Genomic DNA, 16,284 nt, shown 5'->3' on the forward strand with positions numbered 1-16,284 from the left:
TTGATGAAGCATGAAATAGAATGACTGTGAAGCTTAAAAGGCTAAACACTTGGAAAGTCAGGATATCAGGACATTTAACATGTTTATAACCTGGGAGATGTTCACAAAACAGGAGAAGTTTAAAGAGCATATGATAACTGAATTAGCAACCTGTAGAAAACTGAAACCTAAGCCTGCAAGGAGCAATAGACTCCCTGAAACAAGATTATTACTGCCACCAAGCCCCGAAATATTCCCAAACTGTAAGCCCAATATACTCCAATGGTGATGATGAGGCTGAAACAGAATGATAAGTCAAAGTATTTAAAAGGAATGGAAAGTGTAAATCAACTACACCTCAATTTAAAAAATAAAAAAATAAAATAAATAAATGGAATGGAAAGACCTCCTGAATCCTTTCCCCAACCTAATTCATCCTCAAAATGTGGCAGCACTCAGGGAAACTAGGCACAGCTGAGGGAGGAGGTGAAATTCTGTAATAAAAACAGAGTATTAAGAAGAGGTTAATCTAGTGAATGGAGAGACCTCCTAGCATCCCTATGCCGTTCAGATCCATGAACACAAGCATCCAGGAATACAGCCCCCAGGAAGGAGAGAGAAAATTCTGTGCAGAAAATGTCACAGTTACTCCTGATTACCCTACCAAGCTGATCAGCTCTACCCATGGGTAGAGAGTTTCCAATCAACATTTAAGTGCCTCCCCTTAAATATAAAGACAGAATCCAAACCAAACTAAGAAAAAAAAGGAAATCTGAGAAAAGAGAGGCAATACAACAGAAAAACACTACAATTATAATACTTCTCTCATCAGAGAAGATATTGCGTCTAGGAATAAGAGTAAGTTATGAAAAAGGAACAGTCAGAAAGCAAAATGATATTGGAAATTTAAAATTTGAGAGCAGAAATTACAATAAATAGGAATGCTAGAAAACAAAGTTGGGAAAACAGCCCAAATATTTCATGGTAGTTTTTAATTTTTTACTAGAACAAAAATTTTTTATTATAACTTTTTTTTTTAACTAAGATAAAATATGAGAGAAAAAGATAGGACAACTAAATGATGATCAATTCAGGAGGGATAACATCCAAATAACAGGAGTTCTCGAAAAAGTAAAAGAGAGAAAGAAATACAATGGAGAAGAGGAAATCATCTATAGATGATTAAATAAATAGAAAAGTTTCTCATAACTCAGGAGTTTAAGTATCCAGATTAAAGTCACAGTATCTAGTACTATATTTCAGATATACCAAGTCCATCATTAAAAAATTTAACATCGGGCTTCCCTGGTGGCGCAGTGGTTGAGAATCCGCCTGCCGATGCAGGGGACACGGGTTCGTGCCCTGGTCCGGGAAGATCCCACATGCTGCGGAGTGGCTGGGCCCGTGAGCCATGGCCGCTGAGCCTGCGCATCCGGAGCCTGTGCTCCGCAACGGGAGAGGCCACAACAGTGAGAGGCCCGCGTACCGCAAAAAACAAAAAAACAAAACAAAACAAAAAATTTAACAGCATACCCTGAAATCTTCCAGTGGAAAACAACAATCATGAAGGACCAAAATCAGGATGCCATCAGCAATACTCTAAACTTGCGATGTCCAAAATGGTAGTCACAAGGCACATGTGGCTACTGAGTACCTGAAATATAACTAGCCCAAACTGAGGCACTCTGTTAATGCAAAACAAACTCCTGAGTTCAAAGACTTCGTTGTTTTTTGGGTTTTTTTTTTTTAAAGGCCGCACCACGCAGCATGCGAGATAGTTCCCCAACAAGGGATTGAACCTGTGCCCCTGAAGTGGAAGCGCGGAGCCTTAACCACTGAACCTCCAGGGAAGTCCCTCAAAGACTTTGTATAAAATAAACAAAAAACAAACAACTCGATTATTTTATTTTGATATCATGTTGAAATGAAGATATTTTAGATAAATAAAACATATATTAAGTTTAATTTCATCTGTTTCTTTTTACTTTTTTTAATGTGGCTACTAGAAAATTTAAAATTACAGATAAGCTCCCATTTGTGGCTCACATTGTATTTCTATTCAGCAGTGCTGATCTAGACCTAGAAGACACTGGAGTAATGTATTCAAAATTTGAAGGGAAAGTGATGTCTCACCTAGAAGTCTATACTCAGACAAACTATCAACCAAGTAAGAAGACAAAATATATCTTCAGACATAAACTCAAAGAAATTTTCCCCATCTTTGTACTCTTCCTCAAGATAACAATGGAAGACATACTTCACCAAAACAGGGAAGTAGGGGCTTCTCTGGTGGTGCAGTGGTTGAGAATCTGCCTGCTATTGCAGGGGACACGGGTTCGAGCCCTGGTCTGGGAAGATCCCACATGCCGTGGAGCAACTAGGCCCGTGAGCCACAACTACTGAGCCTGCAGGTCTGGAGCCTGTGCTCCACAACAAGAGAGGCCGCAATAGTGAGAGGCCCGCGTACCGTGATGAAGAGTGGCCCCCACTTGCCACAACTAGAGAAAGCCCTCGCACAGAAATGAAGACCCAACACAGCAAAAATAAATTAATTAATTAATTAATTAATAAATTAATAAATTAATTAATAAACAGAAAAAAAAGAAGTCATTGGACTTAGGAGAGAGAAACGAAATTCCCAACATAATGATAAAGGCAAGTTCCAGGACAACTGTGCAGAAGGTCTTAGAGAACTACCAGTCCAGACTGAAGTAAAGCATAGAAGCTCTAGGAGGGCTATCTCCAAGAAGAAAACAAAGCCAACAGACTATTTCATGTGGTGAACATAAATAAGCAGAGGAGACGTTCAGTACTGTAAGAGAGTTTGTGAATTTCTTAATGAGATGGAAAACTAAACAAATGGCAAAGTTAGACAGTTATTAACTTCATAAAAACAGAAGTTGTCAAGAAAGAAAATGTAATCACTGCACACCACGTGACTCAGTTATGAATATTTACATGATCATAATAGCATAAACACAGAACAATGATGTAGCCGAAAAGGTTCAAATAACTATACAGGAGGACTGGGAGAAGGAAAGGGTCACGTGGATGTTGTAGGAATGGGATGAGAGATAGCAGCTGTAAAAGCTAAATCATTTTCTATGGTAGAAAATGTAAAAATAATACCTAACACGAAATAAATATATATTTATATTAAATGCTATAAATAAGCATGATATCTAGAAGCAGAAGAAAATTCTAGAACAAACAGCCAAAGGTATTGAAAACAGTTACCCTGAGAATTGGAATCAGGAATAAGAATGGGACAGTTAACTGCATTTTCCCATTAAAAGACCTACAGTATCATCTGCTTTTTTAAAAACAGTACATATGCTACTATGATTAAAATAAAATTTAGAAGAAACCATCCATATAAGAAACAAAAAGAATGCCTATGAGTGTACTCCAATTATGATTTCTGATTTATACTTATAACTGACCTAAAGTGAATTAATACCTTTATTTGATTGAAAAAAAGGTGTGTGGGGGGGTTGCTCTATACCGTGTATCCATTTTGTTCTTCATGGGCTTATTAAGCATAGCTCACCTTCCAAAACCAGCTATCAATAAGCCAAAGTACTTTCACACTAGGTTTTGCATCCCTCTGTGAGGACCAAATTACACCACAGATCAAACTCAGATCATATTCAGTGATTCTTTTCAAAGACTATATCAAATAACAGTGATTCCATGTTTCATTTCAAATAAATCGTTTAAACCTACAGGTCATAATGCTGATTCCATTTTGGATCAAGTGTATTCTTCACAGTATCTGTAGAATGGCACTGCCCAGATCCATCAACCACCACCTTAGCAAATGGATCAGGAAGCCCTGTGGGGAAAAAAGGGAGGGTTCTTTTTTAATTAAAGAATATTTTGACATGGAAGATTAATTAAATAAAGATTAATATTTGCTACAAAAGATTATTCCATTCTTCATAAAAAGTTTAACGATAAGCTATAAATGAAAAGTGGTCAATTTTAAAACTAAGATTAAAGTTAACTCTACATTAAATATCAAAAACTACATTTTTTCTTGCTCCTATCTCAAAACACGCTCAGCTTAAACTACCAAAGTCTAGAGATTACTTTATAATGTGTAAGTTATCATAGATCTTTACCAGCCCTTTAACCCCAGAAAGGTGAATGCTTAAAACATCCCTGGCTCTCTTAGAGATTTCCCACGGTCTCCCTTAGTAGCTCATTTAAAGGAAAGAGCTTATTAAAGTTTTCACACAGTAACACAGGCTACAGAGATATCAAATTAGCCAAAAAGTTTTAATGATTAACTATCATGAGTGATGAGAAACTGAAACAAAAAATTTAATATCCTGCCTTAAAAGAGAATACTATCTAATTGGGAAAATTAAAACACCATACACTAAAAACAAAAAACCAAAAAAAACTCCTGAGAATAAACAAGTTTTTGACCATACTGATTATAAAGAAAGCACTTATAATACTATGTCAGGCACTATTCTAAATGCTTTACATATGTTAGATCTCTTAATCTTCAAAATTACCCCATGGGGTAAATACTACTATTCCATTTTAGTGATGAGGAAACTGAAGGCAGAAAGGGGTTAATTAACTAGCCTGAGGTCACCCAGTAGTAAGTGGCAGAGGCAGGGTCTAAAGTTTAGATTCTAAACCCATGCACACACAATCTGGTTCTTGATTTCATGCACTTAACCACTATGCTGTATCACACCTCTCATTTACTATGTAGTTCAACAGTGAGTACAAGAGCTCAGAAAAGCAGAACAAGTGGAGTGTGAACAATAGAAAAAGGCTTTCTTCGCCCCCCGCCCCCCCCCCCCGCCTTTCTGAGGGGATGGGACTCATCTGGGCTTTAAAGGACAAACAGGAGGCGTTCCAAGGAGGGTATAACAATATTTGAAGGACTTTGAGGGGTTTAATCAAAGCATTTGTGCTAAGGTGTAAAAGTAAATACTGTTGGAGAGATAAGACGGATCCAGTAAGAGAGGCTTAAAAGTCAGAAAATAAAGGCTTGGAATGAATGAGGTAGAGAACAGGGAGCCACTTTAGACGCTTGAGCATGGCTGTAAATACACTGTCATATTTGTCTACTAGTGGTATTCAGAGAAGGAAAGATTAAAGGTACAGAGAAGCTGTTGTTAAGCTTCATACAGTAGGATGAAGAACGGTAGGATGAGTAGAATTTTAAAAGTCAGGGGATGAAGGTGGAACTAAATAAAATATTGGAGACCACAACAACAGTTTAGATGTGAGACATACTGAGATACTGTAAATTTCCTAGGGACAGCTGAAGACACTAAAATGAAATGTTGGTAAGTGTTGATAATCGCAGAAATTTTGTACCTTGATATATCTATGCTAATTTTTTTTAAGTCAAGATACTAATCTGCCAAGATTTAAGGCCAGACAAAAATCACCTAGCCAGTTTCCCACTTCTATGATTCTGTGATCTGTCAACTTCAAATAAGTAAGAAAAGACTAATATTTAAGAGTATCAAGTATTTAAGAAAAAACCTGGCAAGTTAGCATAGCAATCTATTTAACTATATTGTTTAACTAAGTTTAGCACTATTCATATTAGTATTTCAATAATACCTAACCATTTGTAGATGTGTCTAATGGAAGAATACTTTCCCCTCTACCTTCAATAACATTAAGTATTTTTCTCCTGGGAGGAATCCATTTTATCTTGTTCTTTTGATTCTACCATCTAAACAAATAAACAGATAAATGTATGTCTGCAAGCAAAAACAAACAAAAATCACATTTCTAGCATTCCCTTTAGATGGTGCTTAACTAGTTAAAGAATTAGGACTGAGAAAAACAACATTTTCCACACAGAAGTCACTAGGTGTGGCTTCCAGATCCTTATTTAAGTATGAAAGTCTAAGTCCCATCCTCCTATGTTTCCCTTCTGTTAAATAATACAAAATACAAGCTCTATTCCCTAACAAAAAAATACCTAGGTTTCAACTTACCTGATTATATTATTCTGCAAGAATTTAACTTGAGAGCCAAGTTCTTCCAGTGTAGTCAAAGATATCAAGTTTTCAGAAGTTAGTGAGACCTCTAGCGGTAAATATGAAGTGGCTAAAGTATTTTTTAAAATTTCTCCCCATCATTTCTGAGTCATATAAAATAGCTAAAGCTCAGGAACTTCCTCACTACACTAACGCACTTAATGAGCTGCAAATAATGAAACAAAAATTTCAACTTAAGAGTTACTTACCAGAGAAAATAAAGCTTTATTTTTGATTGGGGAAGAAAAAATACATTCAACCAACCATGTTGCAGCTCACTGACTTCAATTTGGCCCCTATACAAACCTTAACAAAGTACCTTACACACAAAGTTTTTACTTAAGCGTTGCATAAAAAATGGAAAGAATTTGATACTAATAAAAACATTCTTTTAAAAACACAGATAATGGATAAATGGATAGATAGGTGATAAAGTTAATGGCAGAATCTAGATGATGGGTATTCACTGTAAAATTCCTTATATGTTGCTATGTGTCTGAAATTCTTCCTGCCAAAATTTTGGGGGAAGGGGGATGTACTGTACTTTTATTTTTAAAAGCCAGTAAGTTTGAAAATAGTTCCAAAAAATGCGTTAGCAAAACTTTTCTCAGCAAAGGTAGATACCCTGGAATAAATAGTATTATCTCAAAGTATACAAATTCCAAAAGACAACACATGGCACTGCATTTTTTTCTATAGTTAAATATATTTATATATACACATATATATACTCAGCCTATAGTCATGCTTCATATTAAAATTTACATTTCCCATTCAACATGATTTAAACTGATTTACAAGCAAAAACAACTATATTACAGTATCAATAACTGCATTCTGATCAATAAAGGCACACTCTCACTCAAATTTGATTAACAGATTTAGTAACTATTATTTAACTCTTTCTCTGAAATTAATGTGGGCAACCCTCAACTTATAAACAGATCAAAAATAAATATAAATCTATCACAGCAGGAGGACCTCCGCCACTGTGAACCTGCGGGATATTCCATCCTTGGCTGAGTCCCTTCTGAAAGCCTCAGGATTGGCTTTCCTGTTTTCCTTTCCAGGGTCATCAAGTGCTTTTTCCATTCTGAGTTTTAAAGATAATCACACAATTTCCCCTAGTTTTCTTATCCCTGAAGCAAGCTCACAACTCAAGAATTTTTATCAATTTTTACTGCTTACAACAATAAAAAAGGGGAAGATTTCCTTCTTTCTTTCACGTACAACTTAAGGACAGATAAAGATCATATAACTGATAATAATCGGCTCTCAGGGGCTTACAGAGAATTAGAGTAAGATTCCTCTAGATTTCCTAGGAAAACTGAGACAAGGATATCTGATATTTTATTGGAGAAGGTGTGTCTTGGGACTCTAGGGGAAGGAAAAGAATTTGGGAAGGAAGGCTAGGAGACAAAACTGAAGAGTTTGTCTTTCAAACCAGACCAGTTGTCTTGGGGAGTATAGAAGCTCTAAGAGTGTGCACTACTCACTTCCCTCCCTCTTCTTGTCACCTGCCTATCCAATCCCATTGGCCACTTTGCAGTCCCACTAGGATAAATCCTACCTTGGATCAACCTTAAGGAGGGTAAAAGGAGTACACATTGGCTATTAGGTTATTAGCAACAGGGATGAGGTGGGTAGTTCAGCAGCAGCCTGTGAAGATAACATTAATTGGTGGCAGCAAGGAGAGAGGTCACACTGGCCTCTCCTCCTGCGACATGCTTTGGGGTAGAAGGCACATGGTACATAAACTGAAAACTGCTTAATTATGTCCCAGATTATCCTATTTAATTGCTTTCCCATATAAGCATAATTTTTCAATTACATAGTTTATGCTATTTTATAAACTTTAATTCAGGTTCTACTCTAGGAAGACTAAGTAATAAAATTTCAAGTGGAATGAATTAAGTATGATTTAAAAATATATCAAGAGCTTATTATTCTTTTAATCAAACACTTGAAAATTAACTAAGTCAGATATTAAATTAGACAGCATACATAGCCAGTTTTTGCTGGCTGATAGGACCTGAATCTAAAAATCTAATGAACTTCTCTATTTCTAACTTCAAATATTTTTACTTATCAAATTTTGCTGGCTTAAAACGTATGGACACCAAGGGGGGAAACTGGCGGGGCGGGGTGGTGGTGGTGTGATGAACTGGGAGACTGGGATTGACATATATACACTAATATGTATAAAACAGATAACTAATAAGAACCTGCTGAATAAAAAAATAAAATTCAAAAAAAATTTTGCTGGCTTGGACTTTTTTGTTTTACTGAAAATCATATCTTTTTTAATATATTTATTTATTTATTTATTTATGGCTGTTTTGGGTCTTCGTTGCTGCACGCGGGCTTTCTCTAGTTGTGGCGAGCAGGGTCTACTCTTTGTCTTTTTTTTTTTTTTTTTTTTTTTTGCGGTACGCGGGCCTCTCACTGTTGTGGCCTCTCCCGTTGCGGAGCACAGGCTCCAGACACGCAGGCTCAGCGGCCATGGCTCACGGGCCCAGCCACTCTGCGGCATGTGGGATCTTCCCGGACCGGGGCACGAACCCGCACCCCCTGCATCGGCAGGCGGACTCTCAACCACTGCACCACCAGGGAAGCCCAGGGTCTACTCTTTGTTGCGGTGCACCAGCTTCTCATTGTGATGGCTTCTCTTGTTGCGGAGCATGGACTCTAGGTGCATGGGCTTCAGTAGCTGTGGCGCGCTGGCTCAGTAGTTGTGGCTTGTAGGGGCTCTAGAGCACAGGCTCAGTAGTTGTGGCACATGGGCTTAGTTGCTCCACTGCATGTGGGATCTTCCCAGGCCAGGGATCAAACCCAAGACCCCCACATTGGCAAGCAGATTCTTAACCACTGAGCCACCAGGGAAGTCCAAAAATTATATCATTTTTACATAATAATTTAAAGCGAATGTGAAGTATAATATTATAGGGTAAACACACACACGTGAGTGGTACTTCCCAATCTTCCCTCGCAAAACTTAATCCTAAATAAAGCCACAAAAATTTTCACAACAGATTGGCAAAGAGACTGCAAATATGTGAACTAAATGTCTGTTTTGGAGTCTGAGACATAAGAGATTCTACGATCAAATGTGGCAGAGATTTCTTTCCTATACTCTGGAAATTCCAAGCAGGCTAAATGACTTCTCTTCCTTCTAATGACTCCTGAATGCATGGGTAAAATTTCCTATAAAATGTTAGGGGAAAAAGTGCTTACGAAATAATCTCAAACCTTTTCTAGAAATCTAGTAGTATGCACACCTTCAATATACATTACATTCATCTGCATATACACACACGTTTCACACAAATATGGGGGGGGTGGATAAAGGGAAAGGGGCTAAGGAGCACAAAATCGTCTTTAAAACATGTGATGCCAAAAGCCTCTGAATCAAAGAATTCATAAAACAACACTGAGTATATTTCTGAATAGAGAAATCCTTAAACCAGAGAATTCTGAAAATGCTTTCCAAAGAATCTACACACAACATACAAGATTTAAAGTTAATTTACTTACGGAAAAAATCCTTTTTCACCAAGTTTTTTGCACAGAGTACTGTAAAGGAAACAAAAAATACATGGGAAGAATTAAAATGGTGAGACTGCATTGTCAAAGTTTCATTTCGAAACACTGAAAATACCAGTGAATAATAATTAAACACTAACTATAGCAAGGTATGAAATATGATCACAATCTTTGATTAAAGACTAGCAAAAGACAGTTGAACCAGTGGTGGCAACTTCAGCAATGATCACCAGTAACAGCTGAGGGCAAGAAAGTTTTTAAATCTGGTATTCTAATAAAGAACCACTTCCTGTCTTCCATCAAGATCTAGTCTCAGAGTGGCTTAGTGGCAAGGGAAAAATATAGTTCTAAGGAGGAAATATGTAAATTGGGGGTTTTATATATATATATATATTTTTTTTTAAGGGTAAAATAATTTTATACTGAAGAGGATCACAAGAAAACAAAGCTTAATTGGTACTGGTGACTTTTTTTTAAAAAATGACATTCTGTTACTCTCCATCTAAACTCCACAGAAACATCGGCTCAATGACAAGAGAGATCTACTATACCTTCCAAAAATTAAGTTAATATATTGAGATAGCTATCCCAAATCCACATTCTCTGGATTACCTTGCATTAAATTATCACTTACACAGTGATGGCTGCACAACCTTGTGAATATATTAAAACCATTGAATTGCATGCTTTAGAGGGATGAATTTTACAGTATGTGAATTGCATGTCAATTTAAAAATCACTGTTTATACAGTCATTAACTTCTTTAATCCAAACTTGTTACAAGTGAAGGGAAACCACAATTTCCATATATTCATATTTTAATTTATAAAATATCTATGAAAGTAATGTTGGGTTAACTTCTACCCACTTCTACTCACAGTTTAAATGGTCTGTTCAATTAGTCACACTTATTGCAAGTTTAGTGTATAAAAATTCATTTAACATAAACCTTGGGAACAAGTCTAAATATAATTAATCACTTGAAAAGTTCAAATAAAAATAATTTTGAACACAGATGCCATCAGTAAATGAATAAAATTATTAAGTAAGCACAAGATACTGATTTACTAGTCAGAGTCTCTTAGGCCCTGTCATAGTTTAAAAACATAAGAACTCAATCATGAAAGCTAAGGCCATAACTCGGAGTACCAAATCAGAAACTTGATTTAGAAGAACTCTTCCCTAGGGGCTTCCCTGGCGGTCCAGTAGTTAAGACTTTGTGCTTCCACTGCAGGGGACACAGGGTCAATCCCTGGTTGGGGAACTAAGATCCTGCATGCCGCGCAGTGTGGCCAAAAAAAAAAAGAGCGAGAGAAAACCAAGAGGGTGGGTGTTGTTGTCATATAGAACCTGGAATTGGATCTGATTAAACGTTTTAAGAAAAAAAAAAAAGAATAACTCCTCTATAAATTTTTATTATCATCATATAAACTGAACAGAATACTCAGGATCAATACATATACAACACATACATAAATCCAAATTATAATCTCCAGTATTGACGAGGCATTCATAATTTTTAACCACCATCCTAAGATTCAAGATGTAAAATAAATGCACACCCTACTTAAGAGAAATAGAAAATATATGGGAAGTCCTCCAACTTCTTGTCACTAAACCTACAAACGTACTGTTTCAACACTCATTCTTTTTTTCTTCCTTCCACTTACAATGTCTACTCTCCTAACACCATCCTTCTGCCTGTACTCTGGATCTCATACCCAACCCATCACTTTCTCAAGAACTTTCCCTCCACTTCCTCTACCGATTGCCTCATCAGTATTTAAACATATTCAAGTCTTGCCCATGCCTCCCCACTCCAGCCACCATCCTACCTCTTTTCCTTCATAACTAAACTACTTTAAAACACTGTCTACACTTTGTGACTTCACTTCTTTATATCCACTAATGCCTCAATCCACTGCAATTTGGCTTCCACTCTCACCATTGCCCCTATACTGCTTCTCCAAAGCCCTGGGGACCTAATTAATAAATCCACCCAATGGACACTTTTCATTCTTTATCGCACTTGACCCCTGAGGGGTATTTGCCACTACTGACTACTCCCTCTTCTAAAACCCCTCTCTTCTTTTGGTTTCTGTTTAACACCACATTCACCTGGTTTTACACCAAGCATAAAATTCATTCAAAGTCTTTTATGCCAGATCTTTTTCCTTTGTTCCACCCATGAAACTTGAGGTTCTTCAGGGCTTTACTTTGGGTCCTCTTTTACTCTATAAACCGAGGAGCACAGATATCCATCCTGTAAACCTCAGAATTATATGTAAACTGTTAATATGCTCAACAAAATATTAGCAAACTGAAACCACATGATCAAGTTGGATTCATCCCAGGATCACAAGGATGGTTCAACATATGAAAATCAATCAATGTGATACACTACATCAGCAAAAGACAAAAAAAACCACATGATCATCTCAATAGGTGCAGAAAAAACATTTGATAAAATTCAACATCCATTCATGATAAAAACTACTGAGGGAACATATCTCAACATCATAAAAGCTATTTATGACAAAACCACAGCCAACATAATACTCAATGGTGAAAAGCTGAAAGACTTCCTGCTAAAATCTGGAACAAGACAAGGATGCCCACTCTCACCACTTCTATTCAACAGAGCATTGGTACAGATGACATGATACTAGATACAGAAAACTCTAAAGACTCACACAAAAACCACTAGAACTGATAAACTAACTCAGCAAGGTAGCAGGATGCAAGATTAACATACAGAAATCTGTTGCATTTCTTTATACTAACAAAGAAATATCGGAAAAGGCAAGTAAAAAAAAAAATTCCCTTTAAAATTGCATCAAAAAAAAAAACACCTTAGTAATAAACCTGACCAAGGAGGTGAAAGACTTACATGCTGAGAACTACAAAACATTGACAAAAGGAAATTGAAGATGATTCAAAGAAATGGAAAGATATCCCATGGTCTTAGATTGGAAGAACTAACACTGTTAAAATGGCCATACTACTCAAGGCAATCTACGATTTAATGTGATCCTTATCAAATTACCCATAACATTTTTCACAGAACTAGAACAAATAATCCTAAAATTTATATAGAACCATAAAAGACCCAGAATTGCCAAAGCAATCCTAAGGCATAACGCTCCCAGACTTCAGACAATACTACAAAGCTATAGTAATCAAAACAGTGCAGTATTGCCCCAAAAACAGACATATGGATCAATGGAACAGAATAGAGAGCCCAGAAATAAACCCACAAACCTATGTTCAATTACTCGTCAACAAAGAAGGCAAGAATATACAATGGAGAAAACACCAGCAAGCAGTGTTAGGAAAACTGGACAGCCAAATATAAATCAATGAAGTTAGAACACTCCCTCACACCATACACAAAAATAAACTTAAAATGGTTTAAAGATTTAAATATAAGACACAACACCATAAAACTCCTAGAAGAGAACACAGGCAAAGCATTCTCTGACATAAATCATACCAATGTTTTCTTAGGTCAGTCTCCAAGACAACAGAAATAAAAGCAAAAATAAACAAATGGGACCTAATCAAGTTTATAAGCTTTTACACAGCAAAGGAAATCATAAACAAAACAAAAAGACAATCTACGGAATAGGAGAAAATATTTGCTAACAATGCAATTGACAAGGGCTTAATTTTCAAAATATACAAAGAGCTCATACAACTCAATAACAAAAAATCAAACAACCCAATCAAAAAATGGGCAGAGGGCTTCCCTGGTGGCGCAGTGGTTGAGAGTCCGCCTGCCGATGCAGGGGACACGGGTTCGTGCCCCGGTCCGGGAAGATCCCACATGCCGCGGAGTGGCTGGGCCTGCAAGCCATGGCTGCTGAGCCTGCGCGTCCGGAGCCTATGCTCCGCAATGGGAGAGGCCACAACAGTGAGAGGCCCGCGTACCGCAAAAAAAAAAAAAAAAACAAACTACAATGAGGTATCACACACCAGTTAGAATGGGCATCATCAGAAAATCTACAAACAACAAATGCTGGAGAGGGTGTGGAGAAAAGGAAACCCTCTTGCACTCTTGCTGGGAATGTAAATTGATACAGCCACTATGGAGAACAGTATGGATGTTCCTTTAAAAAACTAAAAATACAATTACCATATGACCCAGCAATCCCACTACTGGGCATATACCCAGAGAAAACCATAATTCAAAAAGACACATGCACCCCAATGTTCACTGCAGCACTATTTACAATAGCCAGGTCATGGAAGCAACCTAAATGCCCATTGACAGATGAGGATAAAGAAGATGTGGTACATATATATAATGGAATATTACTCAGCCATAAAAAGGAATGAAATTGGGTCATTTGTAGAGACGTGGATGGATCTAGAGACTGTTATACAGAGTGAAGTAAGTCAGAAAGAGAAAAACAAATATCGTATATTAATGCATATATGTGGAAGCTAGAAAAATGGTACAGATGAACCAGTTTTCAGGGCAGAAATAGAGACACAGATGTAGAGAACAAACATATGGACACCAAGGGAGGAAAGTGGCAGGGGGGTGGGGGTGGGGTGGTGATGGGATGAATTGGGAGATCGGGATTGACATATATACACTAATATGTACAAAATGGATAACTAATAAGAACCTGCTGTATAAAAATAAATAAGAAATTTAAAAAATAAATTCTTTTAATAAAAAATAAATTAATTTAAAAAAGAAAGAAAAAAGATGTGATACACACACTCACACACACACTCTGGAATACTACTCGGCCATAAAAAAGAATGAAACAAGGCCATTTGCAACTACATGGATGGACCTAGAGATTATCATACTAAGTGAAGTAAAGCAGAAAGACAAATACCATATGCTATCACTTATATGTGGAATCTAAAATATGATACAGGGACCTCGTTGGTGGCGCAGTGGTTAAGACTCTGCACTGCCAACGCAGGGGGCCTGGTTTCGATCCCTGGTCAAGGAACTAGATCCCACATGCATGCCGCAATTAAGAGTTCGCAAGCCACAACTAAGGAGCCAGAGAGCCGCAACTAAGGAGCCTGCTGCAACTAAGACCTAGCATAACCAAATAAAGAAATATTTTTTAAAAAATAAAATATAATACAAATGAACTTACTTATAAAATAGAAACAGACTCACAGACATAGAAAACAAACTTATGGTTACCAAAAGGGAAAGGCGGTGGGGAGGGATAAATTAGGAGTTTGGGATTAGCAGATACAAACTACTATATATAAAACAGATAAACAAGGTCCTACTGTATAGCACAGGGGACTATATTCAATATCCTATAATAAACCATAGTGGGAAAGAAAAACAAAATAAAAACAAAAACTGTTATATGCACGTGTACTTTTCTGGGGAGAAACTTCATAGTTTAACAGTTTGACAAAGCTCTTCCTCCCGTCTTGAAAAATAAATTTGAAGAGCCTCTTTTCCATATATTCTCCCTGGTCTTTACCATTTTGATGAAACCTCAATCTATAAACCCAACTATTAGCTCTTTGTTGAACTCCAGGTCCACACAGGCACACTAAATATGCCCTCAAATTAAAATCACCATCCCCCCCCACCAGCCACTTCCCTCAAACTCCTTCTCCAGTTTACTTTCAATAAATATCCTTGCCTTCCACTCCATTGCCCTAGTCAGAAACTTCCATAGCAACCTTCACTACTCCTCCCCCTCCCCACCTCCTGGCAATTACCAATTCTAATCAACTCTGCCTCTGAAATATCCTTGTCTGTCCACTTCTACCTATTACCAGTGCCATCACCCTAGTCCAGGCCACCATCAACTACTGTTTAGATCATTACAACAGCCTCCCCATCAGTCCCCTGCCTTAAGGCTCAACTGCCTCCAATCAGCTCTCCACACTGGACCTAAAGTGATCTTTCTTTTTTTGTGGTACGCGGGCCTCTCACTGCTGTGGCCTCTCCCGTTGCGGAGCACAGGCTCCGGACACACAACCTCAGTGGCCATGGCTCACGGGCCCAGCCGCTCCGCAGCATGTGGGGCACGAACCCACATCCCCTGCATTGGCAGGCGGACTCTCAACCACTATGCCACCAGGGAAGCCCCTAAAGTGATCTTTCTAAAAATATAATTTAATTCCTTCCATCCATTTCACCTCCTAGTAACATTCCAAAACATGCTTAAAACATTCCTCAAAACAATCTTTCCACCTGTGCTCTGGATCACATACCCAACCTACCACTTTCTCAGTAAACTTGTCTCTCGTCTCCTCTACTGACCTCCATTCTCAGAACATTGCCAAGGTCTTGCCCAAAACCTATTTGGTTTACAAACCCATCAGGCCCTGGCTCCTGTTTACCTCTCTGACCTCATCTTCCATCACCACCCCTCCCCTCCAAGAATCCAAGTCCAAGATCCAGCCACACTAAACCTTCACTTTCTCAAATACATTCCATTTCTCACCCACAGCCTTCACGTGCCATTCCCTCCGCCTGAAATATTTTTCCCAGGCTTCTTCACCTACTCATCTTTTAGGTCTCAAAAGGGAAGGAAGCTTTTTAGAACGTGTTTCTCTGAACCTTCTGCCCACTTGTATTTTCACAGAAGCCCATACTTATCACCGGCACTAGTTACACTTTATTATAAGTGTTTAAGTTTAGAATGTTGCTTATAACTACAAACGTGGTAAACTCTATCCAGCATAAATCATGTCTGCATCATTTCTTTATATCTCCCGCACCAAGCAAACACTGTGC

The 16,284-nt window shown here is 37.6% G+C and overlaps 1 protein-coding gene across 2 annotated transcripts in view; it reads right to left on the bottom strand.

The window, feature by feature from the left end:
• SMURF2 (SMAD specific E3 ubiquitin protein ligase 2) overlaps positions 1–16,284 on the bottom strand; it is a 119,331-nt gene that overhangs the window by 43,744 nt on the left and 59,303 nt on the right. For both annotated transcript variants that reach the window (XM_033846451.2, XM_033846450.2), the window contains exons 2-3: positions 9,537–9,575; positions 3,706–3,814 (exon numbers count right to left, since the gene is read on the bottom strand). In XM_033846451.2, coding sequence (XP_033702342.1) covers positions 3,706–3,814; positions 9,537–9,575 — 148 coding nt within the window. The remainder of the gene's footprint in view (positions 1–3,705; positions 3,815–9,536; positions 9,576–16,284) is intronic.

Source organism: Tursiops truncatus, chromosome 20 (genome assembly GCF_011762595.2).
Source record: "Tursiops truncatus isolate mTurTru1 chromosome 20, mTurTru1.mat.Y, whole genome shotgun sequence".
Classification (NCBI taxonomy): Eukaryota; Metazoa; Chordata; class Mammalia; order Artiodactyla; family Delphinidae; genus Tursiops; species Tursiops truncatus.